Here is a 20,740-nt window from a genome sequence, read left to right on the forward strand (position 1 = left end):
CCTCCACTTATTTATCTTCCTATTTCTATTTATTTATTTATTTATTTATTTATTTTTATTTTAAACTTTTTTCCCCAGGTACTCTTGAGAAGTTGTCCAGATGGCAATGTGCCACAGTATATAGCCTTCATCATGAATATGTATGTGAAGCAATTGGATATGCCGCTCCTCACTGCCTCCCCACCTCCCTCAGGTTTTGAAGCATGGCTTGATTTAGCATGATTTGCGTTTGAGTTTCCTCCCTGGTGTGTCACTTCATCTAGAAGGTTCTTAATGCGGCTGGAGTCGGTGTAGGAGGCCTGTCCTCAGCCCGTTAGGCGTGTGGCGGATCGGATGGCGGTGCCACCGCGCCCACCATGAGCTGGATGAACTTCCATTCCGTTAGGCACGATGGTGACGTCTCGGCGCACTAAAGAGCTGCAGGGGGCCCTGGGCTCCCGGGAGATGATGACAGCCTCACACACAGATGAGCCAGCATCCTGCCTCTCACACACAGTTTAATGGAGGTTTTAATAGTGACACAACACAAGAACCTGACAAAGTTCATTCAGCCGGCTAACACTATGCACAAATTAGTTAAAGCACTGTATCATATACATAATAACTCTCTGGGAACAAACAGGGTCATTTAAATAGCTTTCTGTGTTAATATTAGCATCATGTGAAGTTTCCACAATTTGCTTTTTGTGCTAAATACTGCCTAGATATTACTGCCTTAGTTAAATTAGTTAAATCTAGTACCCAGGCTTGCTCAGAATAGCCATTCACCCTGGAACTGAACTGAAACAGTAACTTGCAAAAGTCTCAATAATCACTGAAACATGACCAGTTTTCGTATCACAATCATAAACATCCCTTGTGTTCCACTAAACCTGTTTTAGGATTCCTGGTGATCTCTCACTACTGCAAAAGGTACATTTGACCAGTGAAGTGGAGCTTGTGGGACCTTCCTACAGATGCATGAATAAACACTGAATGGTGTGTGTAAGCTGCCATGTTGTCCTAATGAGTGCTAATGTGCTATGTGTTTATAATGACATCTGCTGAAGCACTACCTCACTTCTCCTTATGAGGGACATTCATTTTGGGGGATTTAGAATAGGCCAGGTAGCAGTTACATTTTGAGCACACACACACACACACAGGCTCACACACACACACACACAGGCTCACACACACACACACACACACACACACACACACACACACACACACACACACACACACACACACACACACACACACACACATACACACACACACACACACACAGGCACACACTCACACACACAGACACATACACATACACTCCCATGGTCGTAGGAATTCTGGGCACTCTGACTACTTTCTCTGCATGCCATGTATGTTCATCATCTGCTAAGTGACTCTTACATGTAGTATATGTCCACTGATTAAACATGTGCTTTAATATTTGAAGTAAGTTTATTGGTAAAAATAAATTGTGTGTTTAAATGTGTGTGTGTGTGTGTGTGTGTGTGTGTGTGTGTGTGTGTGTGTGTGTGCCTCTGTGTGTTTTGTGTAAAGAAAGGAAATATGTGATGGTCTCTCAAGGCAGGGCCAGCAGTGGGTAAGCCTTTCCATTCCATCTTTTTGGATGGACAGGTCACTGTAAACAAGATGAAAACAGATATAAATAGTTACTGGAGCAGCATCGTCTCACAGACTCACACACACACACACACACACACACACACACACACACACACACACACACACACACACACACACACTCGCTTTCTCCCTCTTACACACATACACACACCCACACATACACACACACACACACACACACACACACACACACACACACACACACACATACACACCTCTTTCCCCTTGTTCCTCCCCAAGCCCAGGCTCTTCTTAATCCACTTGATGAGTTTGGCAGGTTTGCTTTTCTTCTTCTGCTTCTCCTCCTCGATGATTGGCGGCTCCTCCTGCTTCTTCTCCTTCTCCTCCTCGATGATTGGCGGCTCCTTCTGCTTCTTCTCCTTCTCCTCCTCGGAGTTGGTGTCACCGTCTTCAGAGTCTGAGTCAGGAGGGAGGGCGTTCCACCTCCGCGTCATCTCCTCTGCCACCTTTCACATCTGTGCCCTCTCTCGCTCCTTTTCCACCTGTCTCACCTTCTCTTCCATCTCTCTCTTCTTTTTCTCCTCTTTCAGCTTTTCCATCTCCATTTCTCTCCTCCTCTCCTCCTCTTTCTTCTTGGCTGACAGTTTAGCCTCCTTCTCATCCATCCAGAGATCGTCAGAGTCCATCTCACTTTCGCTGTCGACGTACTCCTCAGCACTGGACATCGAGGTGATGGTCTCAGCCCCCCACAGCTTCACATCCACCACCTTTCGCATCTGTGCCCTCTCTCTCTCCTTTTCCTCCTTTCTCGCCTTCTCTTCCATCTCTCTCTTCTTTCTATACTGTGTTGTATGTTTTGACCTGTTATTGTTTGTATTTGTCTCTTCCTCTCTCATCTTCTCCTCAATCTCTCTCTTCTTTCTCTCCTCCTCTTTCTCCTTCTCAATCTCTCTCTTCCTTCTCTCCTCCTCTCTTGCCTTCTCTTCAATCTGTTCTGTCTCCTGAATCTGTTTCTTTGTTTTCTCTTGCTCTCTTGCTTTCTCCTCAATCTCTCTCATCTTTCTCTCCTCCTCTTTCAGTCTTTCCATCTCCATCTCTCTCATCCTCTCCTCCTCTTTCTTCACCTCCATCTCTTTCCTTTTTACCTCTTCTCTCAGTCTCTCCATTTCCTCATCTTTCTTTCTCTCTTCTTCCACCTCCTCCTCTTTATTGTTGGCTGACAGTTTAGTCCAGAGATGGTCAAAGGCCATCTCACTTTCGCTGTTGCCATCCTCCTCATCACTGGACATCCAGACCCACATCTCAGATGCCCCCCCCCAGCTTCACCACTTTCACCACATTTCTCTTTCCTTCGTTCTCGTCTTTGTCCAGGTGAGCCTGCATCTTTTCTCTCTCCTCCCTCTGTTTCTTCCTGGCTGCTAGAATGACCCCCTTCTCCTCCTCGTCCATCCAGACATCATCCGAGTCAGTGTCGCTTTCGCTGTTGTCGTACTCCTTCTCATCACTGGACGTCCAAGTGATATTCTCGGCAGCCCTCCTCAACTCCTCTCTCTCTTTCTGTCTCAACTCCTCTCTCTCTTTCTGTCTCAACTCCTCTCTCTCTTTCTCCTGCTTGACTGCCATCTCTCTCTTCATCTCTTCCTCTCTCACTTCCTCACTCTCCTCCTGGAGATTTTCATCTCCCTCTTTCTCTGGCTCACTCAGGGTGGCCATCTCCACCTCTCTCTTTCCATCCTCCTTTTTGTATTTTTTTTTTGTATCGCTGTATTCACTAGTATTCTTGTATTTCAAAGTAATAGTTTTGTTATGCGTTAACACCAGTGACATGACTCCATGTGTTATTTAAAATATTTTTTGCCTCCATACCTTTACATTTTTTTAAAATGAAAAATATTTTTTATTGGCCATATTGTATTTAAATGTCATTTATATAATTAATGTGATGGTTATGCATGCATTGTTGCAGTTTTATTTATTTTAACTATTTCAAAAACATGTTTTTGACCTCAGAATATTGCTCTCAATCTGTGTACTTGTTGGGACGGGCACTTTTATGGTGCTTGGAATCCTGTAAAATGTATTAATTTAAATATATATATTGTCACTTTGATGGCTCAAAAACATGTAATTGTTCAAATAACATATTGTTTTACTTACAAATACAAAACAATTGCAACAATTAAGTGTTTTTCAAAGTGTTACAAATCTGTAAAGTGTAGGGACAGAAAGTCTGTAGAAACGATTTATGTGTCAAAGTTGAATAAAGAGTTGCCCTGTTGGGCATAAACAAGTTATTCCTTTTTGTTTAGTTCAGCCTGCATCTTCTCTCTCTCCTCCTGCTGTTTCTTCCTGGCTGCTAGAATGACCTCCTTCTCTTCCTCGTCCATCCAGACATCATCCGAGTCAGTGTCGCTTTCGCTGTTGTCGTACTCCTTCTCATCACTGGACGTCCAGGTGATATTCTCGGCAGCCCTCCTCAACTCCTCTCTCTCTTTCTGTCTCAACTCCTCTCTCTCTTTCTCCTGCTTGACTGCCATCTCTCTCTTCATCTCTTCCTTTCTCACTTCCTCACTCTCTTCCTGGAGATTTTCATCTCCCTCTTTCTCTGGCTCACTCAGGGTGGCCGTCTCTACCTCTCTCTTTTCATCCTCTTTTTTGTTCAGTTCAGCCTGCATCTTCTCTCTCTCCTCCTGCTGTTTCTTCCTGGCTGCTAGAATGACCTCCTTCTCTTCCTCGTCCATCCAGACATCATCCGAGTCAGAGTCCTCCTTCTCATCGCTGGATGTCCAGGTGATGTTCTCAGCAACCCTCCTCAACTCCTCTCTCTCACTCTGTCTCAACTCCTCCAACTCTCTCTCCTCCTCGGCTGCCACCTCACTCTTCATCTCCATCTCTCTCATGTCCTCCTTCTCTCCCTGGAGTTCATCCACTTTTTCAATCCTTTGTTTCTGCTTGAGATGATCAACCTCTGTGGTCCTGTCCTCCTCCTCGGACTGCTCCCTCTCCCTCCTGACCAACTCCTCCCTCACTCTCTGTGCCTCCTCCTGCAGCCGAACTCTCTCCTGGTCACGGAGCTGAGCTTCAAGATGATCAGCTTGGCTTGACTGCTCCCTCACCCTCCTGACCAACTCCTCCCTCACTCTCTGCGCCTCCTGCAGCCAAACTCTCTCCTGGGCATGGAGCTGAGCTTCGAGATGATCAGGTAGGCTTGACCTCTCCGGAACACGTCTCTCCGGAACTCGCTGTTGCAAGTGTCTCAGTTCTTCGTCCAACCATCCAATCATCCTCATACTGCGCTCCAGTCGCCCTCTGTCCAGTTCCCTCCATCTTTCCTGGTCCCTCCTACACTGAGCCTGTAGTTGCTGGACCGTGGGGTTCTTGGAAGGCCTGTAAAAATAAGCGCCTCATATCATTTCTGGATTTCGACATGAAGGCAAGTCTAATTCACATATTGTGTACTCATGTGAAAACAATGCTGCTTTTTATGCTACTACATGTGTCCCTCCCGAGCATCCTTACACACCTTGTTTGAATATAATGATAAACAATCAGACACCTCCAAAAGGTGAACTGTATTTAAACCCAGCCTATTCCTAGGATTCTAAGTCCCAAATGAGTAGCCATAAATTTTGATTAAAGGTACAGAATTGGGCGGGGATCACATTAGCGGCAAGCGAATCGCAATGCTCAGACCCGCCTTAAACAGTAAAGCGCCACCCAGCTAACTTACTCTCTCAGTGGTACCGTCTCATAGGACGCTGGGTCCGGACCGATGATCAGCATGAGGTGATACATTTCCCTGAGTGTCCTCAAACTCCCCACTCTCTCCTGCACGGCTCTCTCCCTCTCCCCCTGCTCTCTCCTCTCTGCGGCCAGTCTCTCCTGAACCTCTGTCATCTGCAGCTCCTCCAACCTCCAGTTGCTCTCCTCCAGCTTCCTGTCCAGCTCCCTCATGTCCTTCTCCAGCTTACTCCTGTCAGGGAGCCGTGGCCTCATAGTCAGGCTCAGGTTTGGTCTTCTCTCCTGGGTCCTACAATGCACCAAATGGCAACATTTATGTTGAAAATTGTACATGGTATATAACAAATAAAAATGAATAAATGATAAGAAATAAATCAATAACATCTAGATTACTCCGATATGGTTCGTATCTGTAACACAATTCTGTTGAAGAGATACATTGGATGAGAATGGCTTTATCTGGACACACTGTCCGGTGACAATTGGCCAATCACAGATTTGCCTACTGACCTGTACTCTTCAGTTGTCCAAGGTAAAATGAAGGCTTGTTAAGCTTTTGACATCTATTATGAAAGGTTGCCATAGTCATTATGATGTCACCAGAACTTTGTGGCGTTCACTATTATGACACCAAAACCACTACACCAGACCTAGACATTTTGGCACTAGCATGCAAAGATTCTAGAACTAAGCCAAGCTCCATTGTTAAAATATTTTTTGAGGTTAATTTCAATGTCAATAAAAAACAGTTGACCAAAGAACAGGGAGCCAGTGAAGGGAGGCTAAGATGGGAGAAATGTGTTCTCGCTTACCGGTACCAGTTAAGAAGCGAGCTGCTGCATTTTGAACCAATTGCAAACGGGAAAGAGAGGCTTGCCTGAGACCAACATATAGTTACAGTATATGAAAATCTACAGGCCTAGCTCCTGGGTCATTCTACAGAAACGTCCATTTTTGTCATGGCAAAATGTCAAAACATGTATTTCTTTTTTTTTCTTAACTTTTAAACTTGATTACTACATGATTACTATTGATGGTAACACCAGTGACAATTTCATAAAAAAAAACTGTATTTTACAAAATAGCTGCTATAGGAATAAAACAACATGTTGTCAGTCAGGGTACTCTCACTATGTCATTGAATTATGTCATCTTAAATTTCCCTAAAAGTTAAGTATGTCATACTTCAACTAAAAGCTTTACATAACATCATGATATAAATGCTATATTTTCTGTTACATTAAAGGAGGCTGTGTCCATTTCTTCATAGATCTTCAGGTATTGGGTAAAAGGAAGTCCAGTGATGTCACTAGTATTCTTGTATTTCAAAGTAATAGTTTTGTTATGCGTTAACACCAGTGACATGACTCCATGTGTTATTTAAAATATTTTTTGCCTCCATACCTTTAAATTTTTTTAAAATGAAAAATATTTTTTATTGGCCATTTTGTATTTAAATGTCATTTATATAATTGATGTGATGGTTATGCATGCATTGTTGCAGTTTTATTTATTTGAACTATTTCAAAAACATGTTTTTGACCTCAGAATATTGCTCTCAATCTGTGTACTTGTTGGGACGGGCACTTTTATGGTGCTTGGAATCCTGTAAAATGTATTAATTTAAATATATATATTGTCACTTTGATGGCTCAAAAACATGTAATTGTTCAAATAACATATTGTTTTACTTACAAATACAAAACAATTGCAACAATTAAGTGTTTTTCAAAGTGTTACAAATCTGTAAAGTGTAGGGACAGAAAGTCTGTAGAAACGATTTATGTGTCAAAGTTGAATAAAGAGTTGCCCTGTTGGGCATAAACAAGATATTCCGTGTCCGAGTGAACAGGTAAGGAGCAGCATACAACAGAAGACGCCGTTACAACACAGCTGACGCTCCACTGGAAATAAATGAGCAGACTAAAGAGCCCTCCTGGCATATGGGCACTTGCCTATAATGATAATCTAAAAATAAAATGAAATACTGTATCAAAATGGTCTTTGCTCGTACAATACAGCCAGTTTTAGGAAGACACATTTATATGTAATGTAATATAAATAATTAAGCCTTTTAAGTTACAAATTCCCTGGAAATGCTTTTAGAAATTAGGATTTAAAGAAAAGTCAGGTTAATTTATAATTGAATTTTACATTAAGTCACACTGGTGTTGTTGAATGATTTGGATTGGATGTAAACCTTGTTATGCATTTAAAGATTTAAAGAATTCTCTCTGAGGTATAGCTTTTTCTTATATGTATTTAAAAATATTGACACAAACAGTGATTAATAACAGTAGCCGAGATAATTAAGTAGCCTACAATGGCATAATTTGCCTACTTACCTGCACTCTTCAGTTGTCCAAGGTAAAATTAAGGCAGAGAGGGTTAAAGCGGAGCGAGAGGCGCAAACGTTCGACAATTTCCGCGTTCGATTATTGCAAGGGGGAGGGGGGAAAATCCCCCTTTATGCAGACCAGAGTAAACCCTCGCTGCACTAATGTCAATGGAGACTTGTGGAATTTTACCAATAAATTGGTCATTATATCTTTCTGGATTTGTTGAGGGTTTTTTGGAACATTTTGTCATAATCTGTAAGTGTTTGGGATCATGTCAAGCCTAAAAGTGTAATTTAATTTAGTGTTCGGATTTGTAATAAAATAACTTAATATCAGACCATGCTGCTGCCAGTTACTGTCCAGTTGTTAGCATGCTAGCTAGCCTCTTAGCTAAGGTAACATTTTAAACGGAGAAGTGTAATTTCTTTGAAATGACAACTAGCTGAATAACATTACTGACATTAGTTAAAGTGGATAGTTTATACTCAAGCGAATTTGGAACAGTATATTAAGTTTAAGCGAAGTCCTTCAACTACTAGTCACTTGTTAGCGCATATCTGTATTGCCATAGCTACTCCCATCCACTTGTATGGCGTTTTAAGCTAGCGTTAGCTAGCTAGCTAGCTCGGTACACATGACTAATTAAATTATTTATATAATGTCCTAAAGAATGATTCATTGGTATCATACATGATTATAGACAATGATATTGTGAACACAATTATGTTTATCTGTTCTTATTGCTTATTAAGAGACAAAGTTTATTTAGTGACGTAAGGTGACACTCCCACTTATGCAGACCGGAACTGTCCCATTTTGCTCCCATAGTAACGAATTACGTTGCTCTATCTTGCTAGTAATCAAGGATCTTTGATTAAGGTTTCTTAAGCTTTTGACATCTATTTCAAAAGGTTGCCATAGCCACATAGAACTTTGTGGCATTCACTATTATGACACCAAAACTACAACCATAGACTACAACACATTTTGGCATCAGGACACAAATATTCTAGAACTAAGCCAAGGAAATAAAATAGGTTGTTAGAATATTGCCAGCAACCATTCATCCAATGTTCCAAAGCTTTTTACTAATCTCATATCATTTTAAAAGGCTTGAGACAACATTGGAGAACCCCTTTGCAATTATGTGAGCACATGATGTAATCTGAAAACTGCTCCCCTGATTAAAAAAAACAATGCAACTGATCTCAGCTGGTATTCTGTCTATAATGGAGTGGAATTGAAATCTCTAAGTGACCCCAAACTTTTGAACTGCAGTGTAATTCAACAAAAGAGTAGCTAACTATTGCATTTATTGCTGTAGACAATTGATTGTTTTGTTTAGGAGCAGCCCATAGGGAAGATGGACAGCCATCATTCACCCTACTTCTTACCTTACCTTACCTGTCCTCTAAATCACCCGCTACGCCGTTGCAAAGGTCCATCCTCTCCTTTCTCCTCCATTTCACTAGTAGCTCCTAAGTTCACATGACCCCTTCTCCGAGGGCCCTTTAGAGCCACCTCTCATTATGTAGGCATTTAGTAGACCTACATTAGTATACATTTAATACCGCCACTGCATAAACTACTTTATGCTTGACTTTACTTTTCTATCACATACACACTCATAGACTGAAAATTAGGTGCTTTGTGCTGACATGCATCATACACAAATGTGGAGGCCTACAGACTGAGGTTTGTGTGAGCACATGGTCACAACATAATGATCACCTTGGGCTCTCTGCTGCAGGTTTATGAGAGATACAGAGATAATTAAGGGCTCGGCTGAAAAAACCATCAGATTGAGGAGAAATGAATGGAGTCTTGTTTGCAAATTAATAGCCCCCTTATTGGCACTCCCGTTATAGATGATTGAAAATGCTATTCACCTTATTCAGCCCCACCCATTTTTTAAAATTCCACGTTGTCTTTAAACTTCCGGTCGGCTAGCTACGTCTAGTTAGCTTCATTGGGATAACACGGCAGAAGAGGATGGAGAGGCTAACTTACAGAACAGCCGCTCCAAAGTCAGTTTTTTCCTAACTTCAGATAGGAAAGCTGTATAACAGAAATGTCTTAAGTCACCAAAATCTTAAATAAACGTTCCTAACTTTAGGATGACCCATAATATATGATGCCAGTCATCTCGATAGAGCTCTGCTATCTCAATGTATCGCAATGGATGTACTGCTCAATTGGAAGTTCGGATACAATGTGGGCAAAGCTAGCGCCCCCATGTTTGCGCGCGGAATAAGGTGAATAAAAACCCACCAAAAATCACCAACAGACAATCACAATCATCTTAACACTATATGGGAACTGTATGGGAAGAGCATGTTCATTTGAGGTAAATTTAGTCTGAAATAAAAAATGTGTGATTTTTTTTTTTTTATTAAACAAAATGACATCACAATGTTGGCACCTAACAATATTTGAATGCATGGCATATAGATTAAATAAAGTTGGCCTATGTTTTTAGGGGTTTTTAATCATACATCAAAGATTTCCAGGAATTCCATTAACATTTTCCAAGGATTTGTGTCTCTATCCTCAGGTGTAAACTGAAGCCAGGAGCTTACACACTGGTACATGCAAATCCATTTAATTTACCCTAATCATGACTTCTGTTAGCCACTGCAGGAGTGAAATAGAAAATGAACAGAAGCAAAGCACATACATGCTGACAAAACATTATTGGTTGTTTTCCCTTACCCGAGGGGACAGCGAACCAGCGCAAAGCATCGACAAAGCACCATAAAAAGTCAGCATTGATTATTGTGTGAGCGTCACAATGCTGAATATGTATCTGATCTCTATTACACTCCGCTCTCCCAGGGCCCTCTGCTCGAACAAATCAATGGCCAAGGTGTATGAGAGTAGCGTTCGGGTCCTCGACAACACATAATTAACTGGCTAGCAGATTATTTAAGGTCAGTGGGGTTTGTCTTTTGTTTCGACATAATGAACAAAAGCCCCCCCTGAGAAAAACAAAGAGGGGTTATTTTGGCGATATAACGCTGACTGCACACATCTACGGGCTAATTATTGATCAGTATCCCGCTCGGAGGAAATGAGTCCTGTTTACTTTGATTTACAGAGGTGTCCTCTCGCAGGGCAGAGTGGAGAACACGTGGCGGGGTCTGCGTACATAATCATGGCGCAGTGCCCTTGCCCTGCCCACAGGGGGCAGGGGGCCTAACAAAGGAGCCGACTAAAGTATTTTAATGAGCAGGGCAGGCAGGCGGTGCTGGACACTACTCTACAGAGTGCTAAGGGGAATAGATGGAAGGGGTCACTCAGGGGCACCGCTGGGGGGTGGTTAGGAAGATTCTAAGGGCTCAGCACTGACAGGGGGCCCCCAGAGAGACCCCACGATAATAATATATAATATCAGAGGGGCCCAGAATCTGTCATAGGGCCCACATTTTCTAGCAGTGCCCCTGGGTTCACTGACCGTTGTGTGTGTGTGTGTGTGTATGTGAGCATGGACATCATGACATCAGAATAGGCGTTGTGACGTCCCTGGGTTTGTTTGTTTTTCAACCTTCTATTTTTTTTTTTTTTTTTTTAGACTAACTTATAAGACTCACTTATTTTACAATATCTGTTCTCTGTATCAATGTACATGTACATTCAATAGGCATGGTCATGCAAGGTTGGACATAGGCCGTCTCTCAAACCGCATACTTCCGTCAGTACATGGCTAGTGTACTCACCCGTGTACTTACTGTACTTCCGTAGTGGCCATTTTTGGTTGGTTGGTTGGTTGGTTAGTATTGTCCCAAAAGGAACACTTATGTGAAAACACTTACCGGAAATGACGCGTGTTGGCGCACATTTATTGCAAGTATTGTCCATTGTTCCACACTGAACTTTTTGACCGTTATTAGGGCGTTTTTGTGTTATCTGCACTATATACTTCAACTAAGTATTCGAAGTGTGCAAGTACGTGGTTTTAGACACAGCCATAGTGTGTGTTGGATGCAGTGTGTGTGTGTGTGTGTGTGTGTGTGTCGTGCCCTGATGATGCATAGCTGCTGTAACAAAGCAATTCCCCATAAAGGATTAATAAAGTAGGGGAGAGCCGGGACAGTTGAAACACTTTTTAATTATATGTAATTTACAAAGCGATCGTACCACACTGAAAGCTAATATTTGGTCACTAGTAACCTACATCTGTCCTCTGTCAAATACAGATGCATTTTCAGCTTTGAACAAAACCGTTCAGGAATTATTACAGCAAAAGTGGGATGTGCGTAATGTTTCATTCATCCCTCCTGGTCGGGACAGTTGAAACAACATAAGGGGACGAATGAAACATACAGTTTAAGCCATATAAACGCCCCACAACTTCACAATTTTACTACATATCATGAATGGTACTCCCAAAAGGTTTTATTTTAGATAGATTGTTGCAGGGCTATACGTCTTTGTGCATGTCTGTTAACAACTCATTGCCATCATCGTGAAGCGTGTATGAAGCGTTTTTTGAAATATCATGCCCTGGATGATTCTGCAATGTTTATAGCTAGAACGGTAAGCTTTCCCATTTATATCATGTTTATATTGTTGAAAATGTCTTTTCACTAGGTTTTTATGTAAGGGGAACAGATGCAGGGAATCACAGGTGTGTGTGTGTGTGGTAAGGTAAGGGTGTCCTAGCCTGCTGTGTAGTGGGAATCATCATTTGTAATATATGCAATTAGATTTATGGTTGGTAAACATAACAGGAGCAGTGTTAAAACAACTATTCTCAACTCCCCAGAATAAAGTTTACTACATATGTTTGGAGTCACACAGCATTGGTCTTCAGTGTATTGTACACCTTCAAGCAGATGAGCTCTGAATGACATTTCACAAAATTAAGAAAGCAAACAATAAACTTAATTTTGTTTTTATTTATTGATTTATTTTTTTCCAGACAGACACATCGATTTCTGGACCACAGTAGAGGATGGAAACCTTTCACAAACATCTTTTTTTATTAATATTATTTGAAAATACAAATATAAAATTATACTTTCCACATCTGAGATGTGAGAGACCCCCATCCATTTGAGTTTTATTTTTTTTATTTTATTTATTTTACAACAGGGCTTGAGCAAAGCCGTACAAGAAGAAGACCTGAAAGATGCTTTCAGACATCAGTCAGTCAGTTCCGTCAGTCTCTTGCAGTAAAAAGACGTTAAACGTTAAAAAAATGGGCAAGTGGTAGGAATGGGCAAGGCAGAATGGGGAAGTAGAGAGTGACCACCATAAGATTCTATATCTATGGTGACAACAATGACAGAACTCCAGCGCCTAGCAACTCCTCTTACTCAAGAGAGGCTAATGGAAGGACAGTAGCTATGCTGTCACTTTTCCACCGTCCAAGCGACCGCTACAGCCAAATAACACGTCCATTATATGGTTACCGGTAAGACTACCCAGTAGGAAGCTCACTCACTGATTAACAGTCATATGTATGTATTATCATGATTATTATTATTTTTTTTTAATGATCATTATTAATATTATTGACATTATAATTTTGTGTTTTATGAAGCAACACTGGACACCATCCCTGTTCCACTTTCTACAACATGCTAGTCAAGGTGAAATGTTGGGAGTCTGAGCAATGTAAGCAGTGTTGGCCACTATGCTACTGTATCAGCCCGTCAGGAAGTGGGGCACGGCAGCAGTAGTCAAAAATATGAACAAAGAGGTACCAGTCCATACATACAGCAAAACATGCATGTATGTCTGTTCAACAAAGGACTGGAAGATGAGGAAAAGTTGGCCATTACCTAGCACTTGCCTAAATATTCAAGTTTAAATGGATACGGTAGTACACCCCAGACACCGTCCTGCTCCATTTTTTTCATCCTTTTTTGATTTTTTTGAAACCAACAGTTATCCAATGAAATCACTAATCTAGTAAGATGTGTAACATTCATCAGCTGTTATTTGCCGTCAATGGAAAATAAAAAGATGTAAACTGAGCCATGCTACCTTAAAGTCCAAGCTACGGGATCAAAAGTTACCAAAAAAAGCGGGGGGAAAAATAGGTCACTAAAAATAGAGATGGTGTGACTATTTTTGTGGATCACCAGTCTTTAGTTTAATCAAAACTTCCAACCTCCCAATTTTTTTTACCAGCAACTGGTGTTTTCCCTCTCTCTGTCTCTAAATACTTGTCTGCCTACAAGATATCTTTGCTATGTCAAAGGAAAGGTATGACTTATACTATAGGATCTGATCTGTACTGATCTGATTGGGTTCTGCCTTTCAGAAAGGGTCACACATGAATCCTTACCCTGCACATGGAGAAGGTCCCTACCATGCATCAGGTTTAGTCCTAAACCCTGTGCCTCCGGACACAAACTGCACTCTAAGCCACCTAGCTAGCTAGCTAGCAATAGATAGTCATTTTGCTAGCTTCTGAAAGGGGCATACATCAACTTCTTGTTGTAGCCTATAGCCAGCAGTTTGAAGAGACACTCCATGTGTCCTAAACTCACAAAGCAGACTAAACCCATAACCAGAAGCCATTCAACTTGGAAGGCAATGAAATCTCATTCAAAAGAAGAGACATTCTGGGCAAGAAGAACAGGTCTTTACTGTCTAATGGCAACATTCAATGGGTTCGCATATCATTTGTAATCCATGTAGGCCTACTATGGAGTGTCTGTGTAACTGCCTCTACTTTTGCCAATTTAAAGGATTATGTAGGCTAGACTTTGTAAACAACTCAATTCAGAGATTGAGTGTCAATTAAATTCAAAGTAACGCTGTAATCAATCCAGCCCACCTGTTGCATGGTTCTATCAACATGCTACCTTCAGCCTCAGTATGATACAGTTTAGAGGCAAAATAAACAAGTCTCTTGTTTTAATTAAAATAAAGCACTGGTGTCCTTGGAAGAGAGAACAAAAACAATTCCCAATGTGTCCAATTCAGGTGTTTATGAGGCAAAAAAAGAAAAGAAAAAGAATCTGTAAAAGGCAGACGCGTTTAGAAAACAGAGTGGTATCCAAAAATAGCAGTGCCAGAGGCACTCGGGATATTTTCAAAGTGTACAAACATCAAAACATAGAACACGTTTTATTAGTAATATCATAATAATAATTATTGTAATCATCATTATTAGTCTGTGCGAACCTTCTAAAAAAATAAAGATTTTCTTTGACATAAAATCTTTTTAATTATAGCTTGTGTCCCTCTTAGAAAATAATCTAAAATAAAAGTCTTGCATTAGCTTTTAAGGTAGTATGGCACACCCCCTTTCAAAACATTCAAGGTGTGGGGATCCAAAGAATGCAGTTTAAATGTCCATCTTACAGCATTATATATAATTCTCATCTGTAAGCTTTGGTTAGTTGAAACCATGTGAAAACCGTAAACACAAAAAACAAAACAAAAAAACAAAAAAAAAAGTATACAGTACAGCAAAATTGCTATAAATGAACTGGTTGCAATTTTGTGTCAAGCACTGATAATATGAGAAAGTTCTATCCTTACTGGTCCTAAATCTGCTACAAACTACAAGTTTTATTCTAAATACATAACATCTACGACTACTTACAAAGACTAGAGGAAGGTGAGAGGAGGATCATGGAGAGAACATCAAAGAAGATCGACATCTACACGGGTTCTCAAAAACAGCACTCTGTTACGAGGTCTTCTTTTGCACAAGAATGAAATACAATGATGAACTAAAGATTGTATATCGTCATGGGGATGGAGGGTGGTAAGAGAGGAATTGATGGATGGATGCACCGTACATTAGAATAATATCATTATTATAATTATTCATATAATTATTAACAACCACAAAAATGTCAGTAAAACCCTGTTGCAAAATTGAAATCAGCAATCAGGAACATCTTTTTTCTTTTTTTTTTAGTTTTGTATTTCATTTGCTTGTCTGTTTACATGTGAACTTTACAATAGTTTTCTTCCATTTTTTTTCTCAGGTTAAATTATTACTTGATCATATCTCCATATTATTTTAAAAAGCATCCAGCATCTAACTTCACCTGGTTGTTTTCAACATCATAATCAATAAAGTCAAACAAAAACAAAACAAGAAAATAGATTAAAATAAAACAATACATTTGCAGCAGGAAAAAAGACAAATGTACATCAGAATATACAATAAACCATTATCATAACAATCTGCACTCTAAAACAGATCCCCATATGAATCTCAATCTGGCCTAAGCCAACCCTATTTAAATTTTGCACAGCATCTATGATTACTACTACGACTAATCATGAGCTGTGGGCCACCTGACACCAAACCCATACCACAGGAAACTGGATGCACCCCCTCTATAAAATCAAGACATTAGGTTATAAATTGGTATTCATTGCTTTGTTTTGACATTCATGTTACAACAGTTCTTCATACCTTACTAATGGTCAGGACCAACATTTAAACAAAACAAAAAAATGGTTCAAATCTTTCATTCCAGTCACAGTGCAATGATTTTATTTCCTTGTACTCCATCAATAGTCTTGTTATTTTAACTCTCTCATGAACTACTGAAAATAAATTAAATTAGTTAACTTTAACCCCCAGGTGAGAGACACGGGGCTGAGGTATGATATCAAAATGTTTGCCTTTGTTTTTCTTTCAAAAGAGAACAGAGCAAAATAATAAGCTGTCCTCACCGGCTCTGCTACATAAGAATCCAGAACTTGTGTTCTGAAGGAGAGCGAAACCGTCTGGAGCAGACAAACGACAACAAACAAACAACGACAACATCAACAAATAACATAGTACATTTTTCCCCCTCTAGAGTATAAAAGTGTCAGGATGTGAAGGTCATTGTAAAATATCTGGACAGAATTCAGTTGTTCTCTTTAACACTAAATACAGTGTGCTTTGGATTTTGCCATTATTCTCTTCAAAATGATACCTATCCCTTAGATGTCAGTTGTGATGTTAGAAGCCTCCATATTTGTTTTTTTTTCGTTTGTTTGTTTTTCTTAAGCAGCGACCTGTTCTCTTCATTTGGAAATATGCTGGTATGACACTTATGATGCTGTTCAGCTTGGTTTTATTTACAGAGCAAGACATCAGTACTCTGATATATCATAATATATTACCACAAGGATATCTGCTGTCTTTCAGTAACAACTGAATGATAGTCTTTTTGAGTTATATTCTTTTGTTTATATACACCCTGGGGACACTTTGTTGAGACACCATCAGAAAAAATATGTCTTTTTTCCTTCTCAGTTGGTTATATGCAGAGACTGGTATAATATTTACATTTTCTTAAATCTCAATTCACAATGTATTTATAGGAAAAATGTTATAGTATACATTTTGTTTCTAAACGACAAAAAACAACACTTATAAAAAAAAGGACCATAAAAATATTGGAGTCCTCTTTGTATTGCCCAAAAATAGGTAATTATGGTCAAATAATGAGACACCACATTAATTAAAAACAGATACTGTACTAAGAGTTTATATCTTTACCTTCTCAATTTCCACTTAAAATGAAACACGTGCTTTTCCCCAATTTGGTCAGTCTTCTCACTTGTTTTATATGTGCGTAGTAATGACACGTTAAGAACTCGCCAAGTATTGTACCAAAGGCAATAGACTTGCAAACTCTTTCAAGGTTAATCCTATCAATGTCGAGGTGGAGGTTTGGGGATAAAACAAAGAACATAGAAAAAAATGACATAAAATTACACATAAAGTAAAATGCCAAGTAGTAGGATGAAAGAAAAGAAATCGCCATTCAACAAATATATCTGAATATAGAAGTTTGGATTTATGGTACAGCAGTTTTTTTTTTTTTTTTCGTGAGATGATCTTGACTTATCTTTGAAAAAAACTCTTTTGTTCTTTGTATATGGTGCCATCTCCTTGTCTCCTTTACCAGTGGGTTGCTGTAGTGCTCGAAGTCTCATGACATCAACTGTACACTAAACCAATTAGAATGTCACTTCCGGCTTCCCAGGACCTCTCAACATACTCTTCTGTGTCAAAACAAACAAACAAACAAATAGTGTTAAATGTCTGTGGGCTGACAGTTTCCAATACTCAGCACATTCACTTTCTACAGAATGTGTCTTATATTTCACATAGGTGTCTTATAAGCATTAGAATACAATCAGTAGTATAGTGCACTGTGTGTGTGTGTGTGTGTGTCTGTTGGGGCGGGTGTCATTTGACTGCTGAATTTAAAAATGGGCATCTTTTGTCAGCATAACTGCCTGTCTTTCATGGCCTTTCATGAGATGAGCTGACAGCTAAATAAAAAAAGTGCTTTTGAATGACACCAATACAAACACCTCTCTCTACTTGTTGCTTCTGCTGGAACAGATCTGACATACCCAGATCCACCACCACAATCCGGTATTGTCTGGGAAGCTATGGCATGAATCTGGCTAACAGTCAACCCTGCAGAGAACTGAACAGACCAGCCCATTAAGGTATTCAGGATTGCTAGGCCATTCATGTGGTCATGCAAATCATAAACTACAAAAGAAAAACTACAACTACAAGCAGTGATAAATCATATTCTCTCTACAAGCACAGAGCCTAAACTGACTTGAGCACGCCACACTGTCTCATTGAGACTTCTATCCTATCAGACATTTTAGAACTTGATGTTTTGAGTAATAGCTTTTCTCAGCTCACAGAAGGTCAGCTAGGGTTGTATAAAATGAGATCACATCAGTCAAATGATCACGTATTAGTATAAATATATAAGTATATATACTCTTTTGATCCTGTGAGGGAAATTTGGTCTCTGCATTTATCCCAATCCCTGAATTAGTGAAACACACTGCACACAGTGAACACACAGTGAGGTGAAGCACACACTAATAGGGGTTCGAACCGGCAACCCTCCGGTTACTAGTCCGAAGCACTAACCAGTAGGCCACGGCTGCCCAATTAGAAATACTGTACATAGATACAGAGAGATCGGTGAAGGAGAGGAGAGCTACACTGAATGGTTCATCTGCAGCCAGAGGGCAACTGCTAGTGACAGAATGGATCTAGTCCAGATTAAGAGTGGATCTGGTGATGGAATGGACCTACTCTAGATTAAGAGTGGATCTGGTGATGGAATGGACTTACTCTGGATTAAGAATAGAACTGGTGATGAAATGGACCTTGTCTAGATAAGAATGGAACTGGTGATTTAATGGACCTTGCCCAGATTTGGCATGGATCTGTCCCAGAATCATCAGTTACCCAGCCATGGACTTGGACATTAAAGAGTAACTGGAGAGATGCTCTAGGTCTAGGACTCTATTCACCTCCTCTCACTTAATAGATGAGACACCGACAGCAGAACTGGCTCTACAGATGGTGACTGATGCCAGGAGGCTAAACTTCTGTTTTAGCAATGACTCATAATCCATTTGATAAGATGTGTGACCTGAGAGAGAGGTGACCTGAATATACTACAAATCTATCCTAGAGACCTGTGAAATGTTTCATTCCACAATGACAAACATCCACTCATATGAACATATTAAAAGGATATCAAATTTTCCCCATGGTGTCATACCATCTCCCATGTCACCTGTCCTATTTTGCAACAACTAAAGAAATAACTTAAATAAATAACACAAAGCATATTATAGTGTGCCACTGAGTAAACAAAAATATGTTACATTTTCTCCACATGGAAAACTACTGTAGCCCCAAGTGGGTACTTGTCTTAAAAAGGTGCAGTCAGGGATTTCATGCGATTTCAGGCCCATAACATTTGTCACATTCAGCAATCATGTCCTCACGACCGCTATAGCTGCCCATTCTGTGAGTACACTGTTAAAAAACCTGGTCTCTGTAGGCAGCCCAGGCTCTGAAAACTGAAAACTAATAAAGTAGGGGCAGCCTGTCCCCTAAATAAAAATTGTGTGGAATATCTCTGTGAATACTGAAGGGATGGGTGACCTACCTCTCTGGCATATTTTGTTTGGTCTTGATTGAAATATAATGTCAGTTTTTTTTGTACAAAAGCGTCTGCTTATAAATTTAAATATAAACATAAACACAAACAAATCCGACTTCCTGCTCAATCCCTTACTGCACCTTTAAGTGAATCACCTCATTTGCCACCTTCCCAATGTCGGGCCAAAGCCAGGCCAAAGCCGGGCAAATTATGATGTGAGGAGACTAATCGCTTCCCATGATCTCATCTGGTGCTCGATCGTGCCTCTGCGGGACTTCCTCAGGGATATTGGCCTCAGGGTTTCTGACCTCACCTTTACCCTCAGTCCAGTTAGATGAAATTGATACCAGGTGGGCCTCTGTCTCCACATGTTACATTACTACCCTTCAGTGCTAAAACTGACTCATCAGGTTGTTGCCCAACCGTATTGTGACCTCTGACCTGAATGACCTCTCTTTCACACTGACCCCTGCGACTCTAGTGTGATGTTCTGCCATACATGCTGAAATTGAAGATGTATGATTATGTTAGCGTTAACTGTTAATAATCCACCAAGCAAAAAACGGCAACAGCAACTTTAAAATATTGTAGCCTAGTACCATCCAGTAGGGATGGCTGAACTTTAACTACCCTCATTGGATCTGGACATGACGTTAACATTAGATCTGGACATGACGTTAACATCGTGGCAACGTTGTAGGTGGGATTTAAGACAATACAGATGGGCATCAACCTGACAATGGGGAGGTAAACGTTTTTTCATTCTTGAGGTTTGAAGCCCAGTGATTAAATTAATACCTGTAAGCTCGAATATAGCCTTGTCTCAGCCTGACTCAGTGGGTGTGCGGCTATTGATTCCATTTACCTCCAAGTAGACAAGTCATATTCAAGACATATCATTAAGACCTTTTTTCATTAAGACTTTTTTCTTATGAATACAAATTAATAAGAGAAATACCATAAATGCAGCAGACATAGGTGCATCTTTGTGTGTAATCTTTGTGTAAAGTTTGAAAGAGTATACTTGTATTTTATTCTATAACTGTAGAGCATGTATGTAAGTATCATGTGGGTGAAACAAGAGACAAGACAAAAGAAACACCAGAAGGTCTGGTGACCTGAAGAGCACATCCAGTACAGACTGAGATACAAATC

The 20,740-nt window shown here is 40.1% G+C and overlaps 3 protein-coding genes and 1 long non-coding RNA gene across 4 annotated transcripts in view; 1 reads left to right on the forward strand and 3 right to left on the reverse strand.

The window, feature by feature from the left end:
• Window positions 1-1,424: 1,424 nt before the first annotated feature.
• LOC121709211 (nucleolar protein 58-like) lies at window positions 1,425-2,578 on the reverse strand. The gene is made up of 2 exons (XM_042092418.1): window positions 1,848-2,578; window positions 1,425-1,627 (listed from the first exon to the last, which is right to left on the reverse strand). Exons 1-2 carry the CDS (start codon window positions 2,085-2,087, stop codon window positions 1,625-1,627), a joined length of 243 nt encoding a protein of 80 aa, XP_041948352.1. The 5' UTR covers window positions 2,088-2,578; the 3' UTR covers window positions 1,425-1,624.
• A 1,143-nt stretch (window positions 2,579-3,721) lies between these two features.
• LOC121709206 (golgin subfamily A member 6-like protein 22) lies at window positions 3,722-20,729 on the reverse strand. The gene is made up of 5 exons (XM_042092413.1): window positions 20,704-20,729; window positions 5,980-5,984; window positions 5,845-5,851; window positions 5,324-5,623; window positions 3,722-4,980 (listed from the first exon to the last, which is right to left on the reverse strand). The coding sequence occupies exons 4-5, from the start codon at window positions 5,587-5,589 to the stop codon at window positions 3,885-3,887; spliced, it is 1,362 nt and encodes a 453-aa protein (XP_041948347.1). The 5' UTR covers window positions 5,590-5,623; window positions 5,845-5,851; window positions 5,980-5,984; window positions 20,704-20,729; the 3' UTR covers window positions 3,722-3,884.
• On the forward strand, window positions 13,002-13,708 carry LOC121709213. Its single transcript, XR_006031865.1, has 2 exons — window positions 13,002-13,089; window positions 13,219-13,708. It is a non-coding gene; the product is annotated as an uncharacterized LOC121709213 (long non-coding RNA).
• Window positions 16,205-20,740, reverse strand: part of LOC121709208 (RNA-binding protein Musashi homolog 2-like) — a 258,569-nt gene continuing 254,033 nt past the window's right edge. The window contains 1 exon segment of the mRNA XM_042092415.1: window positions 16,205-17,654. The gene's annotated coding sequence lies outside the window, so the exon portion shown is untranslated.

Source organism: Alosa sapidissima, chromosome 5, assembly GCF_018492685.1.
Source record: "Alosa sapidissima isolate fAloSap1 chromosome 5, fAloSap1.pri, whole genome shotgun sequence".
NCBI lineage: Eukaryota > Metazoa > Chordata > Actinopteri > Clupeiformes > Clupeidae > Alosa > Alosa sapidissima.

Coding starts and splice junctions, on each gene's coding strand:
- LOC121709211 (XM_042092418.1), bottom strand. CDS start 2,087: ATGACGCGGAGGTGGAACGCCCTCCCTCCTGACTCAGACTCTGAAGAC.
- LOC121709206 (XM_042092413.1), bottom strand. CDS start 5,589: ATGAGGCCACGGCTCCCTGACAGGAGTAAGCTGGAGAAGGACATGAGG. Junction 4,981..5,323: donor GAGACGGTACCACTGAGAGA/GTAAGTTAGCTG, acceptor TTATTTTTACAG/GCCTTCCAAGAACCCCACGG.